Source organism: Penicillium malachiteum (genome assembly GCF_028827825.1).
Source record: "Penicillium malachiteum strain IBT 17515 chromosome Unknown utg000002l:1.0-8849297.0:1.0-8852440.0, whole genome shotgun sequence".
In the NCBI taxonomy this organism is placed as follows: Eukaryota; Fungi; Ascomycota; class Eurotiomycetes; order Eurotiales; family Aspergillaceae; genus Penicillium; species Penicillium malachiteum.
Genome location: NW_026643095.1, coordinates 3,772,630 through 3,797,774, shown reverse-complemented (window position 1 = coordinate 3,797,774; position 25,145 = coordinate 3,772,630). Strand labels below are relative to the sequence as shown.

The 25,145-nt window shown below is 47.3% G+C and overlaps 8 protein-coding genes across 8 annotated transcripts; 5 read left to right on the top strand and 3 right to left on the bottom strand.

Annotated features, from left to right (window-relative positions):
• Positions 1-139: 139 nt before the first annotated feature.
• On the bottom strand, positions 140-1,142 carry N7483_004464 (uncharacterized protein; the record flags this gene model as incomplete). Its single annotated transcript, XM_057087901.1, has 3 exons — positions 140-796; positions 852-970; positions 1,022-1,142. The coding sequence occupies 3 exons, from the start codon at positions 1,140-1,142 to the stop codon at positions 140-142; spliced, it is 897 nt and encodes a 298-aa protein (XP_056947730.1).
• Positions 1,143-2,005: 863 nt separating this feature from the next.
• Positions 2,006-4,237, bottom strand: N7483_004463 (transketolase family protein; the record flags this gene model as incomplete). The annotated part of the gene is made up of 4 exons (XM_057087900.1): positions 2,006-3,495; positions 3,559-3,853; positions 3,905-3,989; positions 4,041-4,237. 4 exons carry the CDS (start codon positions 4,235-4,237, stop codon positions 2,006-2,008), a joined length of 2,067 nt encoding a protein of 688 aa, XP_056947729.1.
• Positions 4,238-4,771: 534 nt separating this feature from the next.
• On the top strand, positions 4,772-5,699 carry N7483_004462 (SDR family NAD(P)-dependent oxidoreductase; the record flags this gene model as incomplete). The annotated part of the gene is made up of 2 exons (XM_057087899.1): positions 4,772-4,835; positions 4,900-5,699. 2 exons carry the CDS (start codon positions 4,772-4,774, stop codon positions 5,697-5,699), a joined length of 864 nt encoding a protein of 287 aa, XP_056947728.1.
• Positions 5,700-6,619: 920 nt separating this feature from the next.
• Positions 6,620-7,000, bottom strand: N7483_004461 (uncharacterized protein; the record flags this gene model as incomplete). Its single annotated transcript, XM_057087898.1, has 1 exon — positions 6,620-7,000. One exon carries the CDS (start codon positions 6,998-7,000, stop codon positions 6,620-6,622), a length of 381 nt encoding a protein of 126 aa, XP_056947727.1.
• Positions 7,001-13,105: 6,105 nt separating this feature from the next.
• On the top strand, positions 13,106-19,060 carry N7483_004460 (1,3-beta-glucan synthase; the record flags this gene model as incomplete). Its single annotated transcript, XM_057087897.1, has 4 exons — positions 13,106-13,245; positions 13,320-16,716; positions 16,754-18,645; positions 18,703-19,060. 4 exons carry the CDS (start codon positions 13,106-13,108, stop codon positions 19,058-19,060), a joined length of 5,787 nt encoding a protein of 1,928 aa, XP_056947726.1.
• A 554-nt stretch (positions 19,061-19,614) lies between these two features.
• On the top strand, positions 19,615-21,357 carry lcbA (serine C-palmitoyltransferase subunit lcbA; the record flags this gene model as incomplete). The annotated part of the gene is made up of 4 exons (XM_057087896.1): positions 19,615-19,943; positions 20,047-20,557; positions 20,615-21,106; positions 21,175-21,357. 4 exons carry the CDS (start codon positions 19,615-19,617, stop codon positions 21,355-21,357), a joined length of 1,515 nt encoding a protein of 504 aa, XP_056947725.1.
• Positions 21,358-22,363: 1,006 nt separating this feature from the next.
• Positions 22,364-23,693, top strand: scw4 (putative cell wall glucanase (Scw4); the record flags this gene model as incomplete). The annotated part of the gene is made up of 4 exons (XM_057087895.1): positions 22,364-22,430; positions 22,483-22,625; positions 22,697-23,073; positions 23,120-23,693. The coding sequence occupies 4 exons, from the start codon at positions 22,364-22,366 to the stop codon at positions 23,691-23,693; spliced, it is 1,161 nt and encodes a 386-aa protein (XP_056947724.1).
• Positions 23,694-24,341: 648 nt separating this feature from the next.
• On the top strand, positions 24,342-24,995 carry N7483_004457 (uncharacterized protein; the record flags this gene model as incomplete). Its single annotated transcript, XM_057087894.1, has 2 exons — positions 24,342-24,708; positions 24,778-24,995. 2 exons carry the CDS (start codon positions 24,342-24,344, stop codon positions 24,993-24,995), a joined length of 585 nt encoding a protein of 194 aa, XP_056947723.1.
• Between the last annotated feature and the right edge of the window lie 150 nt (positions 24,996-25,145).

Below are 25,145 nucleotides of genomic sequence, written 5' to 3'. Positions count from 1 at the left end.
CTCGAAAGAGATTCAAGTTATCTTTACATATGACCATGGCTAAGATTATTTTTCGAACAACGCGGATTGTTACTAGTATTTTCATGACCCTAAGACTAAGACTATTTTGGTGTTCTAGAGAAAAAAAGGCTCTATCAATCTACCAAGAGCAGTGTCCCCCATCCACCCGTAGATCAGCACCAGTCATGAAACTACTCCCATCTCCAAGCATATAAAGTACAGGAGCACGGAATTCGTCCACAGTGCTGAGGCGATAAAGCATATTATCACCAACCCACTGAGACTCCATTCCAGGCTTTTGAAGTGCCTCTGCAGTTGCAGCAGTACGGATATAGCCAGGCGAAAGGGAGTTAACTCGAATGAGCGGCATTCCAGTGCGAGATCCCCATTCAGCCGCCAAAGAGCGCGTGAGCTGATGAATAGCAGCCTTGGAAGCGTTGTATCCGGCCGTATCGACACCCTTGTTGGAGACGTATCCGCTCATACTAGCCACCAGCACCATACTTCCAGTCGTATTTGCCTTTAGCAACTCGTTTGCAACTGCCTGTGTGATGAGGAAAGTGCCTGTCACGTTGATATCTAACACGCGTCGAAATGAAGAGACGGGGAATTGAGTGGCTGGTCCGTTTCGCGAGAGACCAGCACATGAGACTAGACCCTTGAGAGGGCATCGCAGCGTTGGCATGAATTTAGCGAATGCGGCCGTGACAGCATTTTCGTCTGTGATATCGAGAGGATAGTATGAGAGTTGGCGCTCATACTTCTTCGCTGCGGCTTCCACTTCATATACGCCAATCTCTCTGTTTAATTTATTGGACTCGATTTTGAGGAAGATTCATAACAGGACTAACCCCAATTTTTAGCTGTGGGAGACGGGTAAGATCGAGAGCGATCACATCGGCACCGCTCTCAAAGATTGCAATTGCGAGTGTTGTACCCAGGAATCCGTTCGCTCCAGTGAAGTGATATTCTAAATGTCAGTTGTAAGTAAACATGTTTTGCAGTCATCAAGATTCCTTACTTATGATTGACCGATTGTCAAGACGGAACAAATCCGCTACTGGCTTTGCGGGATCACCTTGCGAGGACTTTGTCTCGCGACATTCAAGCGCATGAACATTGCCGTCGCTTCGTTGATTCATCGTGGAATTTTCGTGTCGCTTCAAATGGTTTGAAAGAAATTGAATGGCTTCGCGACTTATGAGCTCTCAAATTTTTATGAGGGGGCGTCATCTTTAAGGTGATCATGGGGTAGCTGATGCCATCATACAGCATCCCACATCGACCCTCTGAGACCCCGCATAGGAACTTCATGCTGTAATTCAATCGGGCCGCCCGTCCGCGTCGTCACGGGATCGATCAAAACTTGCAAGGTTGAGGAGGTGTTGTGGTGAACTTGGCGGCGGAAGTATAGGCGGGAGTCAGCGTCATGCTAGGACTTGAAATTATTCAGACGCATTTCTCCTAGTAGTTGTAGATACACACATGGGCAGTCACAATTAATGACTACTAGTAATGGTGGCACTTGAGCTGTGACCTCTCAATCCCCTGAAAGATATTCACCACCCCTAACTTTCTTATTCAGCTTTCAGCCTATTGATGAAGCCCCATCCTATGTCAACTCTCTTTTGAGGCAGGATTCCTTTAAGCTAATAAGTGAAAAACCTTCTTATAGGCAGTACTTAGGTTTCCCCTATTGGGGGCAGGCCGTCTATTATAATACTTCTTATCTGGTCTCGGTGTTACTCCGAGAGCTATGGAGCTAATCATCTGTTCCATTAATGGGGTGAACGCGGTTTTTTGACTTCATGGCGTCTGACAAAAGAGTAAAAAATAGAAAATGAGTCCAGCTGTCTACGAGAAGAATCGGTCAATCAAGAGACCAAGGTTCAATCAATATTTTTAACAGGCAATAGAAGTTTGGTCATGCGTGTCAATTATCAACATTTGAAACTAGTTCTCTCTCTTTCTATTTTTTCTATCAATGTTCTATAGTCTATCCAACTTATACAATCTGAGGAAATGCCCGTCGAATAGGGGAGATCACAGTCTGCTTCTTGACTGTAGATGTTCCTCCGTAAAATGAGATGGTTGCAAGGGCTCGTTTGGAAATTCCCTCCGGTGTCAACTCAAACATCTTGAACAACTCATCAGGAGGAGCCGAAGCTCCAAATCGGTTAATACCAAACTGTTGGTGAGAATAGCGCTCCCAGCCAACAGTAGACGCAGCCTCAACCGAAAGAATAGGGACATCGTCAGGAAGTACCTGGAGACGGTAGGATTCATCCTGCTGATCAAATACTTCAAAACAAGGGATCGATACCACTCGAGCTGGCACGCCTTGTTTCTCCAGATGAGAAACAGCTTGAAGACAAACTCCAACCTCGGATCCAGTGGAAACAAGAGTTATGGCAGCATTTTGCGATTCACGAACATAGCCACCCATGATTGCTTTTTGGATTGAGGATCCCTCGAGCTGTGGTAGATTTTGACGAGTAAGGGCAAGAATGCTGGGTGTTCCCTTGGTCTGGAGCGCGACGAGGTACGCAGCATTTGTTTCATTCCCATCCGCAGGGCGCCAAACCATGCAATTTGGCAGAGCACGGAAGTGACTAAGAACTTCAATGGGTTGATGGGTTGGACCGTCTTGGCCAAGTGCAATAGAATCATGAGTGGCGATGTGAATCACTTGTAGCTTACTGAGCGCTGCAAGGCGAATAGCAGGCGCACTGTAAGACACGAAATTGAGAAACCCGCCACTCAGTGGAATTACCATTCCATATGCTGCTAGGCCGTTCATAATAGCAGCCATGGCATATTCATGGACTCCATAGCGAAGGAACCGACCAGACCAGTCTCCGATACCGTATTGAGGTGGTTGGAAATCGACGGCATTTTTCCAGCGTGTGTTGTTGGAACTTGTGAGGTCTGCAGACCCCGACAAAAGCTCTGGAACACTACCGTGTATTTTCTCCAGGACTGTCTCCGAGAGCTTTCTAGAGGCAATTGCTGCATCTTGGGCTGTGTAAATTGGAAGCTGAGCCTCAAGATCGTCTATAAGTCGGCCTTCAAATCGTCGAATAAACTCGGTATGCTCTGCTGGGTATTCCTTGGCATATCTCTTCAGCTGCTCGTTCCACTCATTTTCTTTGCTTTTGTCATCGTTTGCATGCTGTCCGTAATAGTCATAGACTTGTTGTGGAACCGCAAATGTCTGACTAGGATCGAATCCAAATCGTTTCTTCACTTCTTGAACATCATCCGGTTTGAGTGGATTTCCGTGAACACTGCTCGTTCCCTGAAGCTGAGATCCCAGTCCAATGGTGGTGGCTACCTTTATCATCGATGGTCTATCGGTGACAGCAATACAGTCAGCAATTGCTTTCTCGATCGCGACCAGATCGTTGTCTCCATCGGCCACAACTTCAACGTGCCATCCGTATGCCTCGAACCGCTTTTGCACATCCTCGGTAAATGTACATTTTATGTCGCCATCTAATTTATCATACCAATGAGTCAGTTATCACACACTCATGCTTTCATTCTCCTTGTACTTACCAATGGAAATTTTGTTGTCGTCATAAATGCAGATCAGATTCTGGAGTTTCAAGTGTCCTGCAAGCGAAGCTGCCTCGCTGGCGATTCCTTCCATGGCGCAACCATCACCGAAGAAGCAAAAAGTGCGATTGGTGATCAAGTCGAATCCAGGTTTATTGAAAACACTTGCCAGATGCGCTTGGGCGATTGCGAGACCCACAGCATTAGCAAATCCCTGGCCCAGGGGACCTGTTGTGACTTCAATGCCGGGGGTTTCGTGCGACTCTGGGTGTCCTGGCGTCTTGCTATGAAGTTGCTATCTCTCAGTCAGCATCTTAAATAAACCCAGGTCTTCTGTATGCCATACTCGAAAATTCTTGAGATCGTCGATGCTCAGATCATATCCATACAGATGGAGGAGTGCATACTGAAGCATACAGCCATGGCCATTCCTATATGAACCTGTTAACAAAGTTCTCAAGGCGACTTGTTAGCTCACTTACGAAAGCACAAAGCGGTCTCTGTTAGCCCAGTTAGGATTCTGGGGGTTGAATGACATGAATTTGTTGAAAAGGACGTGAGCTGCAGGTGCCATGCCCATCGGGGCTCCTGGGTGACCTGAGTTTGCTTTGCAGCTTGCATCGATGGCGAGGGTGCGAATTGTGTTGATCGCAAGACGATCGACTTCCGAAAACACCATGACTTAATCCTTATCCTGGTCTCTGAAAAAATTGTTAAGGTGTTTTAGCGGTTATCAAACACAGGTTCTGGGCAATCTTCAAGTATATCTACTATTATACATGCTACCAAGTCTTATCAGGCTCCTATACAACCATTGGCACCGTCTCCACATCTTCATAGCCAGTCTAACGCAGGAACCGGCAATAGTCCGAGGATTGAATACAAAATACATACTGAGAATATTTTGATACTATACAGCGGTGACACGGCCCGAGGCGGCAATCCCGCACTTTGGACTTATGTTCTTGGGGCTGGAGAGGCGGGATGCGGCCCGCCGGTAGACATAGAGATGTTCGAGTTGTGACTTCAGTGCAACACTCTTGCGACTACGAGAAGTGCATGGAGAGGTAAATCGAGGGATCCATATCAATTCAGCCCGATGACGTGGTTTGAATAAAGAAACAACTAGTTATAAATGGCAATGGTTCATCAAGGAATTCTGATTGTTACTCAATTATCTTTTTTTTTGTTATACAAAAGGTGAAATATCAAAATGACTGTCTCTACTGTTCGATCCCTTGAGGGAAAGTTTGCCATTGTCACTGGTGGATCACGAGGTAAGCAACTCACCCTTTACTATAACACAACAAAATTCTCACGGCTAATAACATATTCGAAAAGGAATTGGTGCTGCTATTGCCCGCGATCTCGCATCCAAGGGCTGCTCTGTCCTTGCTACCTATACCTCTGATTCGTCGACAAAGCCTACCGAAGAGCTCTGCGCGGAGCTTGTCGCGCAACACGGCATCAAGGCCCACGGAGTCAAGGCAGACTTACAGTTGGAGGAGGCTGGGCCCGCTATCATTAAGGCTGCCCAGGAGCGCTTCAGCGAGAACGGCAAACTGGTCATCGATATCCTAGTCAACAATGCCGGTGTGGGAAGCGACTATCCTCTTGGAAAGGTTCCCGTATCCGAATTTCACCGTATCTACGCCGTAAACGTCCTCGCACCTATTCTCGTCACCCAGGCCGCGCTGCCTTACCTCCCTCATGACCGCTCCGGTCGAATCATCAATATCAGCAGCGTTGCTTCCAGCATAGGTTTTGCCACGCATACTCTCTTCGGAGGTACCAAGGCTGCACTGGAAGCAATGACCCGTACTTGGGCTCGGGAGCTTGCTGAGCGTGCGACTGTGAATGCTGTCAACCCGGGTCCTGTTGAGGGTGGTATGTATTTTGCTACTGGTGAGAAGTTCTGGAAACAGATGGAGCCTTTCCAGTTGAACTGCCTACTATCTGCGGTCCGAGAGGGTGTCGATGACCCTTCGCTGGTTAAGTTGGCAGTCGAGGAGATGGGCGGTCGGCGCCCTGCTTACTGGAAGGAAATCGCGACTGTTGTCGGTATGCTGTGTGGATCTGATTCTGCTTGGACAACTGGGAGTTTTATTTCTTGCAATGGCGGTTTCAAGTTCCAGACCTAAGGATGGCTGCAGTTTGAGTCGGAAACCCTCCAGGGGTTATGAATTTATTTAACGATGAAAATTCAAAGAATTTATCTAGTATATCCAAATACCGCCTCCTTTAAGAGTTTTCAATTGATCGGAAGTTTCAAGACTCAAGTGTAGGTTATGGATTGGATTGTAACTAATAGTAGTGGTGGTTTAGTGCCACTGGCAGTATGCACAAGCATATATACCCGAGCCCAACATGGAACACCGTGACTTCAAAACCTTGGAATTCTAAGGTTGATATTGAGTGGTTAAGCCAGGGTAAGATCTATGAGAAATGAACTTGAAATTGATTCTGTATCATCATGATATGAGTCATATCAATCAATGCTTGATGTTTGATGTGTTCAAGTTGCACAAAACGGTCAAACAAATATTGATGAAGATGGGTAGATCTGCCAAGGGATCATAGATTCAAAAGTTGCCAAACCGACATCAACCACCCCAAGTGGTCGAGTGGAACTCGATCATCTCATCTTCCTTGGTCTAGTGGTCATGATTTCCGCTTGTCATTAACACCGATAAGCGCGGGAGACCGGGGTTCGATTCCCCGAGGGAGAGTTTCTTTTTGCATCTTTTATTTTTCTTTTTGAAAATATTATTTTGTTACCATTCCAAGAATTACTTCAATCATCTTATGCAAAGCAACATTGTTATACCCAAGTGCTTAAAATTTCATCACTATTAGAGACTGTCCAACGTGGACAACAAACCCTTCGCTCAGCATCTTGAGAAATCGAAACACACTTCTTCTCACTCAATACTAGGATCTTCATCCTCGTTCTCATCGAAAAGTCCTTCATCACACACCCTGACAAATATCTCGCGCATATTAACAAGATTCGCCACCAGTATCTCCACTTCGAAACTACATCTTGACTAATATCCAATTATCACGCCACACAATTGACCAACGCATGCTCCATATCGATTGAACCATGATGGCGACCTCTTTCCATTAACCAGGCAAAAGTATGCTGAGAATCTATTGTTGCAATTTCAACATCATTATCGGTGATGACACAGGTTGTTTCTGCAGACAGCTGACCAGTGAGTTGTGCCGAAGTAACTAGGTTTGGGCCACCTCCTCCTGGTCTTGTGTGTGAGAGGGTATGGATACGATGAAACTCATGGTCGGCAGGAACATGGACCTCGAAATTGTGGCCGCTCTTCTCGTTTGCGAAGGTGATTGTCACTGAATGAGGACGCTTATGCCCGGCATGAGGGATGGTTGCAGCACCTGCCAGAGCACAGAAGGCGAGTAAGGCTTTCATTTTTAATTGGCTTCAAGGAGGTGAAAACTGAAATTTTTTCTGATTTGATTCTGATTGATCAAGGTATGGGGACTTGGGAATGTGTATTCTTATATCTCAATACTCGCTTGCCTCTGTTGTCCATTGATGTGGACAGTATATTTGACCTTCTCAGACCTCTGATCCTTCCTATTTTTGGCGTGTCTGATGAGCTAGGATACAATATTCCAAGTCAATCCTACTGGGCAAGACCGTGTGAGAAGAATTTTGATGAGAGCAATGTCTCAGACATCTGGAAGAAGCTATGTGCCTCCTTAGGCTGAACAACAATGCCTCAGGTCCGTATACCCGGGATTCTGACACCCCACCAAGGATTTGATACAGCCGGGATAATTGGAGGCTATGTGGAGGCGATTAAACATTTGATATAGTTCCGTGCGGCTCTGAGAGTGATTACATGCATAAATCCACCTCAGCCATAGCGACAAACTCATACATAGATGGCGATTGTCTTCCGGTGGTGCTCAAATGTCAAATCGCGGGGTAAATAATCCCCATCTCGCCCAATGACCTGGATTTTGTTATCGACACGAAAAATTTCGATCTTGTCTTGTCACACTGCCAGAACTGGTTCAGTCGACGCTTCCGTCACCGGCAATTGAGCATCTGTCTGGTCCAAGCAGGGATTCCAGATTTCTTCAAGACCTCCACCTGACTTCCTGGCTAAATAACGAGTTTCTATATTAACACTAGGTAGGACTGGAATTCAAGTGTTCCTTTTCATCGGATTCGCTGGAAGTCAGACTACACAAAACGAAGTTGACTGATGCGTTAATCCTAATCTGCTATCATCAGTGGACACTGTTGTGAAACATCCACTCGGTAATATACGGAGAGTCAAACACTGAGCCGTTGCAAACGTGTTATTATATATCATAGCGGAGATTCAGCCGTTAAATTCTCGTTTGGATACTGGCCGAGGTTGTGTAGTGACACTTGTTGGGGTACATTCTGCTGGTTTCGGGACTCGGACGCGTTTGGTATATTTATTCGCCACAGAATCTATTCGCATATCATTGATGCTTGATGATAGGCGCCTGAACATTCTGGGGTTGACTTAAATTCCAATAAGGTTCATATGGACTACCACCAGTAACACCGAAGATCCTGTCTTCCTCCTTCCAAGGCTCTGATTCCTTCTGCAAGATCATCAGCCACCTGGGCAAGTAGTTGATTGAACTATGAAGTTGAAGTGATATTTTCAATCAGCTTCCTAGATGATTGCCATCTAGTAGCCTGGAAAACTTCAGTTTCGGATTCCTTCTCACCGGGTGCGTGGATTAAGAGCTTCAAAGATTGATACAGAAAATTATCTACAGGCAGGCTCATAATATTAGTGGAAGCAGAAACTGCCTGAGAAACACTTCAAACATTTGTTCTGACTCGGAGTAATGACACGACCAGGTATGTGCAATGCTCAATGGGCTATATGATATTACAGATCCCAGAACGAACGTGAATCAACCAGCACCGGGCACGCTCCATGCATAAACGTCATTGAATTAAATCCTAAACAACTCTCAAAAAAGTACAACAAACCTTGACGTGAGAGGCTGACCGCAGATGCAAGGACAACAAGATGCTTACCTTAGGCATAATACCGATACTCATGCAAGTCCCCGTGGAATGGATACTCTTCCGATCACGTCGATCCTATCAGGAAAGGTACTTGGGCGGAGCCCTTGGTCCCTGGATCGACAAGCTTCCGTCCCAGCATACGGAGGCTTGGGCACTGAGCCGATCGCAACCTCCATTCCGATGTAGATCTGTCACCCTTACTGGTCTGGTCTCATTTTCATATCACCAATTGTCTTGATGTGATGGCCTGTGTCTGTGCGTTGTTGATGCAGGGACTGGTTTATGAGATGTGTGATGTGATCAGTGGCTTACGGTCTCAGAATATGTGTCTCTGCATGATCGAACGTGGGCATCTGGAGGGTCACTGATATAGAGTATCAAACAAAGGGCTGTGAAGCTGGTTACGGATGTCTATCATTCTCGGGAGAGGCAGGAAGAAGGACCAGAAAGTACTAGTATGGTTTCCTGGTGGACCATGACGATATTCATCTGAAGATGGTACTATGAGGACCTCCTGAGGTTGTGTGTATTATGAATGGGAAACATGAATGTGAAATGTTTAAATATTTGCATGTTGCCTGATCGCTCTCCATGAAATCACATACCGCTTGCATCTCTACCATGACCATTCAAATATTACTGTCTATCGCACCAGGACGAGACCACGACCAACTTTGTAATGTTGGGATGAAAAGTTAGGAAAGTAAATATTTCCTTTTTTATCAGAAAAATAGCAGGGTTGTCTTATAAGGAACCCAAGGAGATAGGTGCCAGTGACTTCTACGGTTTTTGGTAGAATCAGATAGCCGTGTTAAAATCAGGTGAATAGGCGGCACGCATAATCACCCCCCTGATTAATTACCCAAGCGAATATTACAAGAAACTCCACAGATCAAACACGAGGTTTGCTACTCGTGGGGATTATCAGATGCCTCAATACCTTACTCAATTTAAAATCAGGGCCTGGCTTGAAGATTCAGGGAATTCAAAGATATTAGCCAAGTTTTTTCTCGGCACATTCAGGGGTTCTAGAGGTTCTAGCGTGCTGGGGTTCGGAATTTCTACTCCGGCACAACTAATCCTCCGTACGCAAGGTAATTATTAATATTAATCTTACAGGGAAAATTGAAGAAGATGACAAAGTGGCGCTTTGAAAGTGGCATTTGACATCCAAGCCACCCAATTATGATTGGAAAAATTCAAGTCGGAAATTGTGGAAGATCAGCTTCCACGCTGACCAGCCACAGTTAAGCCCAATGAGGGCAAGGGAGATCGGATGTGCCCAGGTATTGAAAAGGAGGCGGGTCATTACAATAAACTTGCAACGCTAGGTGAGTCCACCGATGAGTGATCGCTGACTAGACCCTTTGCGTGTCCCCTGGACAGGTTATTTTTGGATTTTGTGAACCCCAGCCGAAGAAATTCGTAAATCTTAGTTTATATTATGGGGGAGAAAAGAATAGGATGTCTCCATAAACTATGAATGTAGCTCCGGGGTTTAGGAAGGCCCCGGAAGTGTACAACGGAGTTGTACAAATTCAGGGGGATGTGGGAGCCCTATCACGAACAATCAGGCTGAGAGAAAGTGGGTGATCAGCTCCGTCTTCCTGCATTTGATGTATCGTTCCTGCGTATGTAATCCTTCGAAGAGGCGTCTTTGCGACCGGGGGGATGTGCACCGACAACACCGACAGCGTTGGTTGAACTCTGATTCTATGTAAAAAAACTGGAAGGCGAATATGATGATTATTTTAGACACAGATCTGCGAGTTCGATGCACCATCCGTATCGAACGATCTCTCAACTCGGAGATAGCGCTTCATGCAGAGGATTCGCAGGCCGTTGCGTACGCAGCAGCCTCGACCGCCGGCTAGACCGGGGTGGTCCCCCCGAGGCTCCAAATCATAGAATAAAAGCATTGCATGATCCACTTGGGAAGTGGAACAGGGCCAGTTGACGCAAAAGGCTGGAACCAATGGTGGGGATTGCCTGCGACGCTTCAATACGGGCGTTACTAGTCGCTTGTACAGCCCTTAGTGTTTCATACAGCGCGAACTGCACGGGTGGAGATCAATACAGGTCGAATAGATTGTGTGAAATCAGATTTGAATCCATGGATTTGAAAATATCCAACACATTCAAAGGTTTGAATTTTAGGATGAATAGAATTTGACATCTGGGACATGATCGGATTAAAAGGTTCCAAATTTAGAGTAAAACCCATCACTCGAGGGAATGGTGCCGGATACATATCCAAATCATGTCTGAGCTTATGTGGTGTGTGTACTGAACTTTTGAAGTCCGAGCCCTCGAGACATGTGCATGCGCAAGTCTTACATGGAAACCTTGGAATAGCACATTCAAGTTCAAGTACATAGTACCTAGGTATTCAAATGTTCAAATGTTAGAACGATTTTGTTGAGGATTCCAACTTGAAGATTTGAGTACCTAGGTACTGCCAGTGGGATGTGTACAGTACCATGGTTCAAGTTTATATCTGCACATAGTACCTACCGGGTACATGTATAGTAGTGCGATGTAAATATTTATAGTAGCTATATCTCATCTAATGTTTTAACATTTTAACCACGAGAACCTTAAAGTTCGGGATTAGGATATCAGAATCGGAGTGATCGATTCATAGTATATACATATTCATTCCCCGGGGATAGTATACCTATAAACAGGCGACTGTAAATATTGATATTTACTGGGGCAGTGTACAGACTTCAGTACTACTAGTACCTAGTAAGTTGATTAACCATATACTACAAGTCCAAGTGGTCCCTATCACTATTTCATACTATCTCTGTATAATATATACTATCGGTTGCCTGCACAAAGCAAAACCAAGCATGAGATCAAGATCAAACCGGTTTTTGGATACTATACAAAAGTGGAGAGTCGTGTACGTACCAGGGCTTATTATAGGACCGCGCTGTTCTGAGTCTGGGATAGCGCACCGGTAGAAAGTCAAACCATGCAATTCTGTACATTTTGAGACGCGTGTGTGTATCGAAGTGGCAAATCGAATCAAATTGAGTTTGTAAGCGGGTAAGAATTCAGTCCCTGAGCGATCCCTTTGGCCCAAAAAAGCCCAACGACGATCAACGGAGTTTCTAGAATTTTTTTTTCTCTTAAATCTAATTGACGTGTAATTAGGTTCCAGAATGGCTGATTACAGAAAAAAGAGGGTGAGGGAGTGATATTGTGTGTGGATGTGGGTTTCTTATCGCTTGGGAGCCATGGATCCCTAATATGGACGCGAGTCTTTGACCAAGTTGACAAGTTATGCACCAATAATTTCAATTTCTTTTTTCTTCTGCGATAATCATGCAGCTCATGGCAAAAGATACCAGTGGGACATAGAAACGGGAGGAATGAAAAACAAAAACCTGCGCGTGCAACACTATCCCTGCATGCCGGGTGGTAACAATAACAAGGCACCAACAAATCAGCGACTTTGATGAGTGTAGGCATCGTATTCAAAGGTTGGTATTTCGGAAAGATAATACCCACTCTGACCAAATTATTTCCGATTATTTGTTACCAATTTTTCTTACTATGAGGGTACAGGTGGAGACAAGTCTCAGGGGCCGTCGCATTTCCCTTGGAATCCGAGCTGTTCTATTCAAAATGATTGGATAGACAATGAAGTTCTTTGTATGTAGTGATTGGTTCAGATTCTCTTCCAAGGTTGTATATTAATTCCTTTTTTTGATCTGTTTGTAATTTATGGTAATATAGGTACAGGTATAATAAAAACAAGGTGGGACAACAACGGTATCATGAACCAGACTGGATCCCCTGAAGAGAGGGAGAGAGTGATTGTTAATGTAGTGGGGTACTCAACTAGAATAGGGGTGACCCATACTTAACAGAAGTACCTATTTACCCACGGTGAACATACGTGTACCTGTAAACTGTTACAGTGACCGTAAATTAGCCAACTCGCTCTTTCCCTTTCCCTGCCCCCTCTCAAACCCCAAAAATAACAGTAACTGGATCTTCCCTTCCCTTTCCTTCTAACCTTCCCTTCCCTTCGTTTTTCCATCTTTCTTCATTTCCCTGTTGACTTTCGTTTTCAAGGAAGGAATCGGGAGTTTTTGGATTTCCCAGCTCCTGCCCATTGGGAATTTTTCTTTTTCTTTTTTTGGCTTTACTCGTTTACCAGTCCATTCGTTCAAGAAAAAAAAATTCCCGAATTTGACATTCGGTTGACATTTGCTCGGCATCCCCTTCAACCAACGCCCTTACGTTTAACTCATTCTTTCCCGTGCCGATGCGGCAATAATCTTGGAATACCGACTTATCAACAATTAATACGGTGTATGGGTCGTTGTTGAGGTGAGATTTTGAAGATCAATCGGGGTTGACACGTTTCGGGATCGTGTAGAATGGGTGATCCGAAATAAGGACCGGGAATTACAATATTAACCTATCCATCTTTCAGACTATCAATAAGTGATCGACCACGACTCCTCCATCATGTCTGGCTACGCAGCAGGGGGCCAATACGATGATGGCTACGGCCACGCGGCTCATGGCGACTCCTATTATCAGGATGAGCATGCCCAGGGCGGATACTATGACAATCAAGAATATGGTGATGGATACTACGACCGAGGGTATGTCAATCAAATACACGAACAGGAAGAGAGAGATCAGTCGGGGATAAAGGAGCTGACTTGTGATGGAATAGTACCTACCAAGAGGGTGGTGCCCAACACCCACAACAACCAGCGGCTGGTTACGCCGAAGGTGGATACTACGAAGGTGGTGGCAACCACGACGAGTACTACGGCGACCAGTACTATGACCAAGCTCAGTACGATCAGGGTCATGAGCAGGGCCATGAACAGGGCCGTGGCCGTCGGGGTGACTCCGAGGAGGACTCCGAAACCTTCAGTGATTTCACCATGAGATCCGAGACTGCCCGTGCTGCGGACATGGATTACTACGGTCGTGGTGATGAGCGATACAACAGTTACGCTGATAGCCAGTACGGTCGTGGTGGATACGGTGGCTACCGTCCCCCATCCTCTCAGGTTTCGTATGGCGGCAATCGCTCATCCGGGGCCTCGACCCCTGTCTACGGTATGGATTACGGAAACGCGTTGCCGGCTGGCCAGCGTTCGCGAGAGCCTTACCCAGCCTGGACTTCCGACGCCCAGATTCCTCTCTCTAAGGAGGAGCTGGAAGACATCTTCCTAGACTTGGTCAACAAATTCGGTTTCCAGCGTGACAGTATGCGTAACATGTACGACCATATGATGACCCTGCTCGACTCGCGTGCGTCTCGTATGACCCCCAACCAAGCTCTTCTGTCATTACACGCCGACTACATCGGTGGACACAACGCCAACTACCGCCGATGGTACTTTGCGGCTCACCTGGATCTCGACGACGCTGTTGGCTTCGCGAACATGAAGCTCGGCAAGGCTGACCGAAAGACCCGGAAAGCTCGCAAGGCTGCTCAGAAGGCTGCAAAGGAGAACCCCGAGAATGAGGAGGAGGTCCTCGAGGCTCTGGAAGGTGACAACAGTCTGGAGGCCGCGGAATACCGCTGGAAATCGCGTATGAACCGCATGTCTCAGCATGACCGCGCCCGTCAGATCGCTCTCTACCTTTTGATCTGGGGTGAAGCGAACCAGGTTCGATTCTTACCTGAGTGCATCTGTTTCATCTTCAAGTGTGCCGATGACTACTACTCATCACCTGAATGTCAGGCTCGAGTTGAGCCCGTTGAGGAGTTTACCTACCTTAACGACATCGTTACTCCGCTGTATCAGTACTGTCGTGACCAGGGATATGAAATCCTGGATGGCAAGTACGTGCGTCGCGAGCGAGACCACGCTCAGATCATTGGTTATGATGACATGAATCAATTGTTCTGGTACCCAGAGGGTATTGAGCGCATTGGTTTCGAAGACAAGACTCGCCTGGTCGACTGCCCTCCAGCTGAGCGTTGGCCTAAGTTGAAGGACGTCGTCTGGAGCAAGGCTTTCTTCAAGACTTACAAGGAGACCCGTTCCTGGTTCCACATGGTCACCAACTTCAACCGTATCTGGGTTATCCACTTGTGTACTTTCTGGATGTTCACAGCCTACAATGCTCCAACTCTCTACACCAAGCACTTTACCCAACAAGCAGACAACAAGCCCACTACAGCGAGGTACTTGGCGGCTGTTGGCTTTGGTGGTGCGGTCGGTGCTGCTATTCAAGTTTTCGCCACCATTTGCGAGTGGCTCTATGTTCCTCGACGCTGGGCGGGTGCTCAGCATCTGCGTAAGCGTTTCATGTTCCTTTTGGCTGTCTTGGTTGTGAACTTGGTTCCCGGTGTCATTGTTTTTGGTTTCATCGACAAGTTCGGCAGCGCTTCAAAGACCGTTGGTTTGATTCTTGGAATTGTTTCCTTCGTCATTGCGCTGTTCACAGTTGCTTTCTTCGCCGTTCAACCTCTTGGTGCTCTCTTCGGCAGCTATCTGAACAAGAAGGGTCGCAAGTATGTGGCCAGTCAGACTTTCACGGCTAGTTTCCCTCATCTGAAAGGAAATGACATGTGGATGTCTTACGGCCTCTGGGTTTGTGTCTTTGGCGCAAAGCTGGCTGAATCCTACTTCTTCTTGTCTCTGTCTTTGAAGGATCCCATCCGTATCCTGTCACCCATGAGCATCTGGCAATGTACTGGTGTCCAATGGGCTGGTAACGTGCTGTGCCACAAGCAGCCTCAGATTCTGCTTGGTCTGATGTTCTTCATGGACTTGACTCTCTTCTTCCTGGATAGTTACCTGTGGTACATTATTTGCAACACCATCTTCTCCGTTGCTAGATCTTTCTACTTGGGTGTTTCCATCTGGTCGCCCTGGAGAAACATCTTCTCTCGCCTGCCCAAGCGTATCTACTCCAAGGTTCTTGCGACTACTGATATGGAGATCAAGTATAAGCCCAAGGTGCTCATCTCTCAGGTCTGGAATGCTATCATCATTTCCATGTACCGTGAACATCTCTTGGCTATCGACCATGTCCAGAAGCTGCTTTACCACCAGGTCCCCTCGGAACAAGAGGGCAAGCGTACCCTCCGTGCTCCTACTTTCTTCGTCTCTCAGGAGGATCAGTCTTTCAAGACCGAGTTCTTCCCCCAGGGTAGTGAGGCGGAGCGTCGTATCTCTTTCTTCGCTCAGTCCCTGTCGACCCCGATGCCAGAGCCTCTCCCCGTTGACAACATGCCCACTTTCACTGTTCTGATTCCCCACTACGGAGAGAAGATTCTCCTGTCTCTGCGTGAAATCATTCGTGAGGATGAACCTTACTCTCGTGTTACTCTCCTGGAATACCTCAAGCAGCTGCACCCTCACGAGTGGGACTGCTTCGTCAAGGACACCAAGATTCTGGCTGATGAGACCTCTCAATTTAACGGTGAATACAGTGAGAAGGGCGAGAAGGATGCCCAGAAGAGCAAGATCGACGATTTGCCCTTCTACTGCATTGGTTTCAAGTCTGCTGCTCCTGAATACACTCTTCGCACACGTATCTGGGCTTCTCTGCGCTCCCAGACTTTGTACAGAACTGTTTCCGGTTTCATGAACTACAGCCGTGCTATCAAGCTGCTCTACCGTGTTGAAAACCCCGAGGTTGTTCAGATGTTCGGTGGCAACTCCGAGAAGCTGGAGCGTGAGCTCGAGCGTATGGCTCGTCGCAAGTTCCGCATTTGTGTTTCCATGCAGCGTTATGCCAAGTTCAGCAAGGATGAGCGTGAGAACACCGAGTTCCTCCTGCGTGCCTACCCCGACCTCCAGATTGCCTACCTTGATGAGGAGCCTCCCGCCACCGAGGAAGAGGAGCCCCGCCTGTACTCTTCCCTCATTGACGGTCACTGTGAACTCCTCGAAAATGGAATGCGCAAGCCTAAGTTCCGTATTCAGCTCTCCGGTAACCCCATTCTGGGTGATGGAAAGTCCGACAACCAGAACCACGCCATCATCTTCTACCGCGGTGAATACATCCAGCTGATTGACGCTAACCAGGACAACTACCTGGAGGAATGTCTCAAGATCCGTAGTGTCCTGGCCGAGTTCGAGGAATTGACCACCGACAACGTTTCCCCCCTACACCCCTGGAATTGCCTCACCTGAGAACGACCCTGTCGCCATTCTTGGAGCCCGTGAATACATTTTCTCCGAGAACATTGGTATTCTTGGTGACTTGGCTGCATCTAAGGAACAAACGTTCGGTACCCTGTTCGCTCGTACTTTGGCCCAGATCGGTGGTAAGCTGCATTATGGTCACCCTGATTTCCTGAATGCAACCTTCATGACCACTCGTGGTGGTGTTTCCAAAGCTCAAAAGGGTCTTCACCTGAACGAGGATATTTACGCCGGTATGAACGCTCTGCTCCGTGGCGGCCGTATCAAGCACTGTGAGTACTTCCAGTGTGGTAAGGGTCGTGATTTGGGTTTCGGTTCCGTCTTGAACTTTACCACCAAGATTGGTACTGGTATGGGTGAACAGATGCTGTCTCGCGAGTACTACTACCTCGGTACCCAATTGCCTCTTGATCGATTCTTGTCTTTCTACTATGCTCACCCTGGTTTCCACATCAACAACATGTTCATTATGTTGTCTGTGCAGCTGTTCATGATTGTATTGATTAACCTGGGTGCTCTCCACCACGAGAACATCATTTGCCGTTACAACTCCAACCTCCCCGTTACCGATCCTCTGTTGCCCACCTACTGCACTGACTTGGTTCCTATTGTCAACTGGGTGAACCGTTGCGTTATCTCCATTTTCATTGTGTTCTTCATTTCCTTGGTTCCCCTCGGAGTCCAGGAATTGACCGAGCGTGGTGTTTGGCGCATGGCCACTCGTCTTGCTAAGCACTTTGGTTCCTTCTCATTCATGTTCGAGGTGTTCGTTTGTCAAATCTACGCTCATTCCGTTCACCAGAATTTGTCTTTCGGTGGTGCCCGTTACATTGGTACCGGTCGTGGTTTCGCCACTGCCCGTATTCCATTCGGTGTCTTGTACTCGCGATTCGCTGGCCCTTCAATCTACGCCGGTTCTCGTCTCCTGCTGATGTTGCTGTTCTCCACTTCAACCGTGTGGACCGCGGCTCTCATCTGGTTCTGGGTTTCACTGTTGGCCATGATTATCTCGCCCTTCCTTTTCAACCCTCACCAGTTCGCATGGAACGATTTCTTCATTGATTACCGTGACTACCTGCGCTGGCTGTCTCGTGGTAACTCTCGCTCTCACGCTTCCTCTTGGATTGGTTTCTGCCGTCTGTCTCGTACCCGTCTCACCGGTTACAAGCGCAAGCTCCTCGGTGTTCCTTCTGAGAAAGCCTCTGGCGATATTCCCCGTGCCCGTATCACCAACATCTTCTTCAGTGAGATTATTGCGCCCCTCTGGATGGTTGCTGTAACCCTCATCCCCTACCTTTACATCAACTCCCGTACCCAGTACAGCAACAGTGTTGACTATGCCCCCAACGCAATCCTGCGCATTGCTCTCATTGCCCTGGCTCCCATTGGTGTCAACGCTGGTGTTTCCATGATGTTCTTCGCTATGGCTTGTTGTATGGGTCCTGTCTTCAGCATGTGCTGCAAGAAGTTTGGGTCCGTCCTGGCAGCTATTGCCCACGCTATCGCGGTCATTGCACTCCTGGTCTTCTACCTCGTCCTGTTCGTTCTGGAGTCCTTCAACTGGTCGCGTACGGTGTCTGGTCTCATTGCCATGATGGCCATCCAGCGTTTCGTCTACAAGTTGATCATCTCTCTCTGTCTCACTCGTGAGTTCAAGCATGACCAGTCGAACATCGCTTGGTGGACTGGTAAATGGTACAACATGGGTTGGCACTCAATGTCTCAGCCTGGTCGTGAGTTCTTGTGTAAGATCACTGAGCTTGGCTACTTCGCCGCCGATTTCGTCCTTGGTCACATTATCCTCTTCTTCATGCTGCCTATTCTGGCCGTGCCCTACGCCGACAAGTTCCACTCTGTCATTCTGTTTTGGCTGCGTCCCAGGTCCGTTCATCTCCCCTCCTTCAAATGTCGTCTCAAACACTAACTTTTCCTCTTTAGTCGCCAAATCCGACCCCCTATTTACTCTCTCAAGCAGTCGAAGCTCCGCAAGAGACGTGTTGTCCGTTTTGCCATCCTGTACTTCTCGATGCTTCTGCTCTTCATTATCCTAGTCGCAGCACCCCTCATTGTTCACAACCTGGGTCTGGACAAGTCGATACTGAAGACCCTTTTCAGCAGCATTGGTATCAATGGCAAGAACAGCATGATGTATCTTCTCCAGCCCATGGATATCGGCCTCAATGACACCGTGTCCTACTATACCGGTTACGATCTGCCGGAAGGCTACTCTCCGGTTGATAACAGTGCCACTCCCTACGAGAGCGGTGTTTACACCTTCGTGCGGAAGCTCATTTAAGCCGCTTCGTCTCATATTGTATGAAAATGGCATGTACAAAGTTCTGTCTTTTCTTTTTCTTTTTTTGTTTCACTGCGATTCGCTGCATTCTTTTTAAATCATCGGCGTACCTGTTGATCTTAATGGCTTCTGTTGGATGACCTGTATTTTGAGTTTTGTCATTGCCCTGGGGGGGGTTTCACCTACGTTCTTTGCCGCTCTCATAGCTTCGTTCTTCTTTCTTGACACACTCAAACAGAATACAAACTGCATTGCTTCAATCATCCTATATCAAGTTTCTCGTAAAATTCCCATCTCTGTCTTCTAATTAATTATTCTATAAATTTTCCTCATATGTGTCCTTGGTAGCCTAGTTTCACAACGTCGCGTACGCTCAAGTTAACCAATCACGTGACCTATATGACCCAACCGTGCCGTGGCCCCCCGGACGATCCTAGCATTCCCCAAGTCTTGAAATCTGACACTCCTTATCATTTCCTTGTCTTCTCTTCTCTCTCTGATTCTCAATTGTGTGGTAATTTTGTCGCGCGACGAGCGCAAGCCAGACCCCCGCCATGGACCTCGCGGAGACGCAACGTCTCCTATCCGAGTACCTACACGAACTCGCGAACCTTTTCCACCGAGTACCAGGCTCCGCCATTTTCCTGCGATATGTAAAATCGAGTTATCAAGATGACCCAATTCGATCCGCAGTAGAACTTTTCCTCTTTCTCTTTGCTGTTCGGTACCTTCTCGCGCCCAAATACTCCACCAAACCTGGTGTGGTGCCCTTGACCGAGGATGAGATTGATGATTTGGTCGATGAGTGGACTCCTGAGCCACTTGTCGGGGAGCCGACAGCATTGGAGGAGATGGAAATTGATAGGCGCACCGTGATTGTGGGGTAAGTCATTGTTCTCGTTGTCGTTCCCCGTGCAGAGATGCGCCTGGGTTGCGACATCCTTGTTTGTGGTCTAAAAGAGACTCAGTTGCTGACTCTCGTCCAGACCTGTCGGTCCCAAGTCGAAACTCACCAGCGGTCGTACCGTCACGAACCTCAGCTCCTTCAATTACTACAACTTCAACACAAATGAGCAGCTCAAGGAACAGGCCATTCAGACCTTGCGGAACTATGGTGTTGGCCCCTGTGGTCCTCGTGGATTCTACGGTACCCAGGATGTCCACCTGAAGACCGAGGCCGATATCGCGTCGTACCTGGGCACCGCAGCTTGCATCATGTATTCCCAGGCGTTCTCTACTATTTCCAGTGTCATCCCTGCGTTCTCGAAGCGTGGTGATATCATCGTTGCGGACAAGGGTGTTAGCTTTGCGATTCGGAAGGGTATTCAGATTTCGCGCAGTATCGTTCGGTGGTACGAGCACAATGATATGGAGGATCTTGAACGTGTCCTCGCCAAGGTCACCAAAGAGCAGGCTCGCAAGCCATTGACCCGACGATTTATTATTACAGAGGGATTGTTTGAGTCGTACGGTGACATGGTGAATCTGCCGAAGATTGTAAGTTGCATACATTGGATAAATCGGTTCCTAGTTACGGGGCTAACGTCATGTTAGATAGAGTTGAGACTCAAGTACAAGTTCCGTCTCATTCTTGACGAGACCTGGTCTTTCGGAGTTTTGGGCCGTACTGGTCGTGGTGTTACTGAGCACCAGAATGTTGACGCAGCGGAGGTTGACATGATTGTCGGCTCATTAGCTGGCTGTCTTGTTGGAGGTGGTGGTTTCTGTGCTGGATCCGAGGAGATTGTTCATCACCAACGGATCTCTGCCTCAGCCTACACCTTCTCCGCAGCCCTCCCGGCTCTTCTGTCAACTACTGCTAGTGCCACTATCAATCTCCTCCAGAACACCCCCGAACTGGTATCTCAGCTTCGCGATCACACGAAGGCCATGCGTGCTCAACTTGATCCCCGCAGTGACTGGGTCTACTGCTCAAGCGCACCCGAGAATCCTGTCCTCATTCTGGTGATCAAGCCCGAGGTTGTTACTTCCAAGAAGTTGACATATAACGACCAGCAATTTCTGCTCCAGGATATCGTTGATGAGGTATGTACCGCTCCAGCTAAGTACAATGTCATTACAAGTCATTACAAGTCATGCTAATTCTATAACAGTGCCTTGCCAACAGTGTTCTTATTTCCCGTCTCAAGACCCTCGAGGACGACTTTGAGCCCAGACAAGTTGTCCCCGCCGGACTGAAGGTGTGCGTGACAACCGGCCTCACAAAGAAAGAGATCGAAAAGGCTGGCACAATAATTCGACACGCCATTACTAAGGTGATGAGCAAGAAGAAGTAAAATCTCTTCCTCTTGTTGACACATGGCTGGTACCCATCATCAAATGACTGCTCATGCCTCAACGACCTTCGGCATTCCCCTGGTTTTCCCTCTATTCTCTTTCTCCTACGCCCTAATGCCTCCCATATTCATTCCGTGTATTGTTAAGCTGTTTGTTCATATGCATCTTGCTATCGCTACCCTGTACAGCACTACCCTTCTCACTCGCTTTTCTTCTTTTTTTCGACAAGGGCGGTATGATACTTTACCGGTGCATAGTTTTAGATTGTTTAATACTATTTTTCCTCAGTTCCAGCCTAGTGCTGGGCTGAATTGCATAAAATAATTCATGCATTATTTTTAATTCCCAAGTCTCCATTTCCATACATCGATCATCCGGCCGGATCGGCACCGAGTAGAGAGAAGTCAGTTCAAATTCCCATAATCATCTCCGGCTTACCGAATGTGATATGACTTCCAAGGTTCCCGGTCTCCTTTTCAGGGCTAAGTGTGAATCTGTTGCGGAATACAGGTACCAAGGGACCACGCGGAATGAGCCTAGCATTCCACAAACTTCCAAGACCCCTCAATTGCCAGGGGCATTCCTTATCTCGTTTGGCGAGAAGTCTCGCCCATCCGAAAACCTGGAACAAGCCCTACTGCTCAAAAAAGGGCCTAAAGTATAACCTTGGCGAGGCTCGAGGCCTAAATGCCCTTCACTTCTATCCAAGGGGAACACTATGGCAGACGTTGACCTCCATCCCATTCCATCCCACCCCACAGTGAATAACGATGACTGGATATCCCTTCTTTCACTAGCATGCGACTAATTTCTACTAGTGAATTCTCAGCAATTTCCTTTCATGATGGATATAATCCGCTTGATCTGCACGAGGACCTTCCCTTGTGCGAGAAGATCTTGAGGTCACTTTCATGGTTATGTCTACGATCTACTAACACTTGGTTCTGGTTCCAGTTTTGAGGGGTTGAAAGCTCTACGAAGAAATTTTCTTTTCTGATTTGTGCAATGAAGCACTTTACGCGGGCTCTCTTTGCCTGGTCTCTTGCATCTATGGCCCATGCAGCAATCCAAGGTAAGTTGTGGAGTTGGAGTTGGACCTGTGAATATGCACTGATAATGTGTAGATCCTAACCATTGTCTCGCAAACCTCGATGATGCTTCTACGGCTCGAGTATCGGAGGTAGTTGTCTGGGTTGATGAAAATGGAGATCCAATTCATACGGAAACGAACCATGTCCCAGCCGTCACATCTACGACCCAGAAGACTGTGAGTAGACATCTCACAGACCATAAGAAACACTGGTAGAACGTATACGAGTTGATACTAACATACTACAGTCCTTTGAGACCTTACCTATTCCGCAACCTACATCATCAACGACCAGCGATTCAACCCACGCTCTCTTGACACAAACAAAACCGCAAGATGAAAGCAAATCAACTAATGACGCTGAATCTCCAAAAAGACTACAAGATAAAACAGCTACTGACGAAGCTCACCATCAAAATCATGGCTCCCAGCACCCTTCAACTCACAAAGACCGCCGCCAATTCGGCATCTCATACTCCCCATACGCCGCTGACCGAAGCTGCAAGAACCAAGACCAAATCAGCAAGGATCTTGACGCTCTCTCCACACACAACCTCATCAGAATCTACGGCACAGACTGCGATCAAACCCGACTCGTCGCGACCGCAGCCCGGCAGCACAAAATGCAAGTCTTCGCCGGAATCTACGACCTAACGAACTTCCCCCCAAAGTCTCGATGCATTCAGAGAAGCTGCAACCGACGACTCGGGTAAAACAGACTGGTCAGTCTACCATACCATCGCCATCGGAAACGAACTGGTAAACGGTGGCCATAACGCTCCTGGAGAGGTAACTGGCGCCGTTACACAAGCGCGCTCTTATCTTCGTGCACAGGGGTACGACGGTCCCGTTGTGACGGTGGACACATTCTCCGTTCTTCTCCAGCATCCAGAGCTATGTCGAGTATCGGATTACTGTGCGGCGAACTGTCATGCTTTCTTCGATGCTACGCAGCAACCACATGATGCGGGTGCTTATGCGCTGGAACAGATGCATAGTGTTTCTGCTGCGGCCGGTGGTAAACGAACTATGATTACGGAGTCTGGGTGGCCGCATGCTGGACAGGCTAATGGGGCTGCTATTCCATCACCGGAGAATCAACGTGTTGCTGTGGAGAGTCTGAGGAAGAGCTTTGCGCATCAGCCGGATGATTTGGTGCTCTTTACGGCATTTGATGATTTGTGGAAGGATGATAATCGGTACACGTTTAACGCGGAGCGGTTTTGGGGCATCTATGATCGGTAGTTCAGGCGTTTGGGATATTCATTTCTTCAAGTTTCTTTTCTCTTCTTCCATTTTCTTCAATGGGTCGTGTGAAATATGATAAGACCTGTGAACCTTCAATATTCGTGCTATTGTCGCTGTGTCGTATTACGTATTCGTATTCAGTTGTATCTCTGTTAGGATCTTAGTAAGCTTATGTCTAGGAACTGAATTCTAGCTAAGTTGAAGTCCACTTGATATTTACGAATACGGATTGTGCTCTATTCAGTCTCTACTATGTAGGAGGCGAGACGCGGAGTAATCCGTCTATACTCCGTAGTATAACAGGGGTAAATCAGATCATGGTAGTATCAACAAATCAAATAAAAACCTCGTGTAGGAAGCAAAAGCCACCACATACACTAATGCAACTACAGACCCCAACCTTGTGGCTAGCCACTAGCTGGCCCACACCACTACGACGTCCGGCCCGCGCCCCATTGATGGAACCGGACGGAGGAGATTGGCCCCATTATGGAATGTGGGAAAAACCTTGGCCAAATGATTAAGACTAAGTCCAGAACCACTGGGAATTTAGAACACTTCTTTCCACCCCTGCAACTTGAACATTGAAAGTACTCGTGTGTCCCTGTACCTAGTCCTCATCAGTTAATACTGTTTCAAGTGACCATGGCGCCCCTCACTCTCAAACCCGTCACAGTCGACGACATCCCATCCATTGCCGAGCTCTGGTACACAGCCTTCAGCATCCCGGTTAATCTTCACATGTTCCCCAATACCCCCGGGGTCCGAGAATGGTGGGACAACGCTAATCGCCACGACTTGCTCCACAACCCACACCGGAAGTACCTCAAAATTATTGATCCCTCTGCATGTGATTTCCTGGTTGGGTACGCCAAATGGGATTTGGATCCCCTGGAAAGTGGCGAAAGGTTTCCAGCCTGGCATAAAGAATCAGACGTTGAGCTTTGTGACTTAGTTTTTACCGGTTGCGGTGAGAAACGAGAGGAGTTTATGAACGGTCGGAAACATTACTGTATGTGGTTTATCATTGGGTTATGCCCAGGTGGATTATCTTAACTAACCTATCATTTTTTCTGTTTAGATCTGGATATGCTGGTTGTTCATCCGCATTATCGTAGACAGGGTGCTGCGTCTCAGTTGGTGAAATGGGGATGTGATCTTGCAGATCAGAATGGGCTACCAGTTTATCTAGATGCTCATATAGATGCATCTCCTTTGTATCGGAATTTCGGATTCAAAGACCAAGAGGAGGCTACACCTGAAGGGGCGGTTTCGATGATTCGAGAGCCTCAAACTTAACATAGCTATGTGTAACAAATTATGCATTATTCATGAATTTCATCCATGATGGCTTCCTGGGTGTGTCTAGATCACCCTCCTTACTTTAAGTGATAATTGTTTTTATAACCCCGGTTAATCCATACAAATCATAGAAAAAGAAACAGAAAA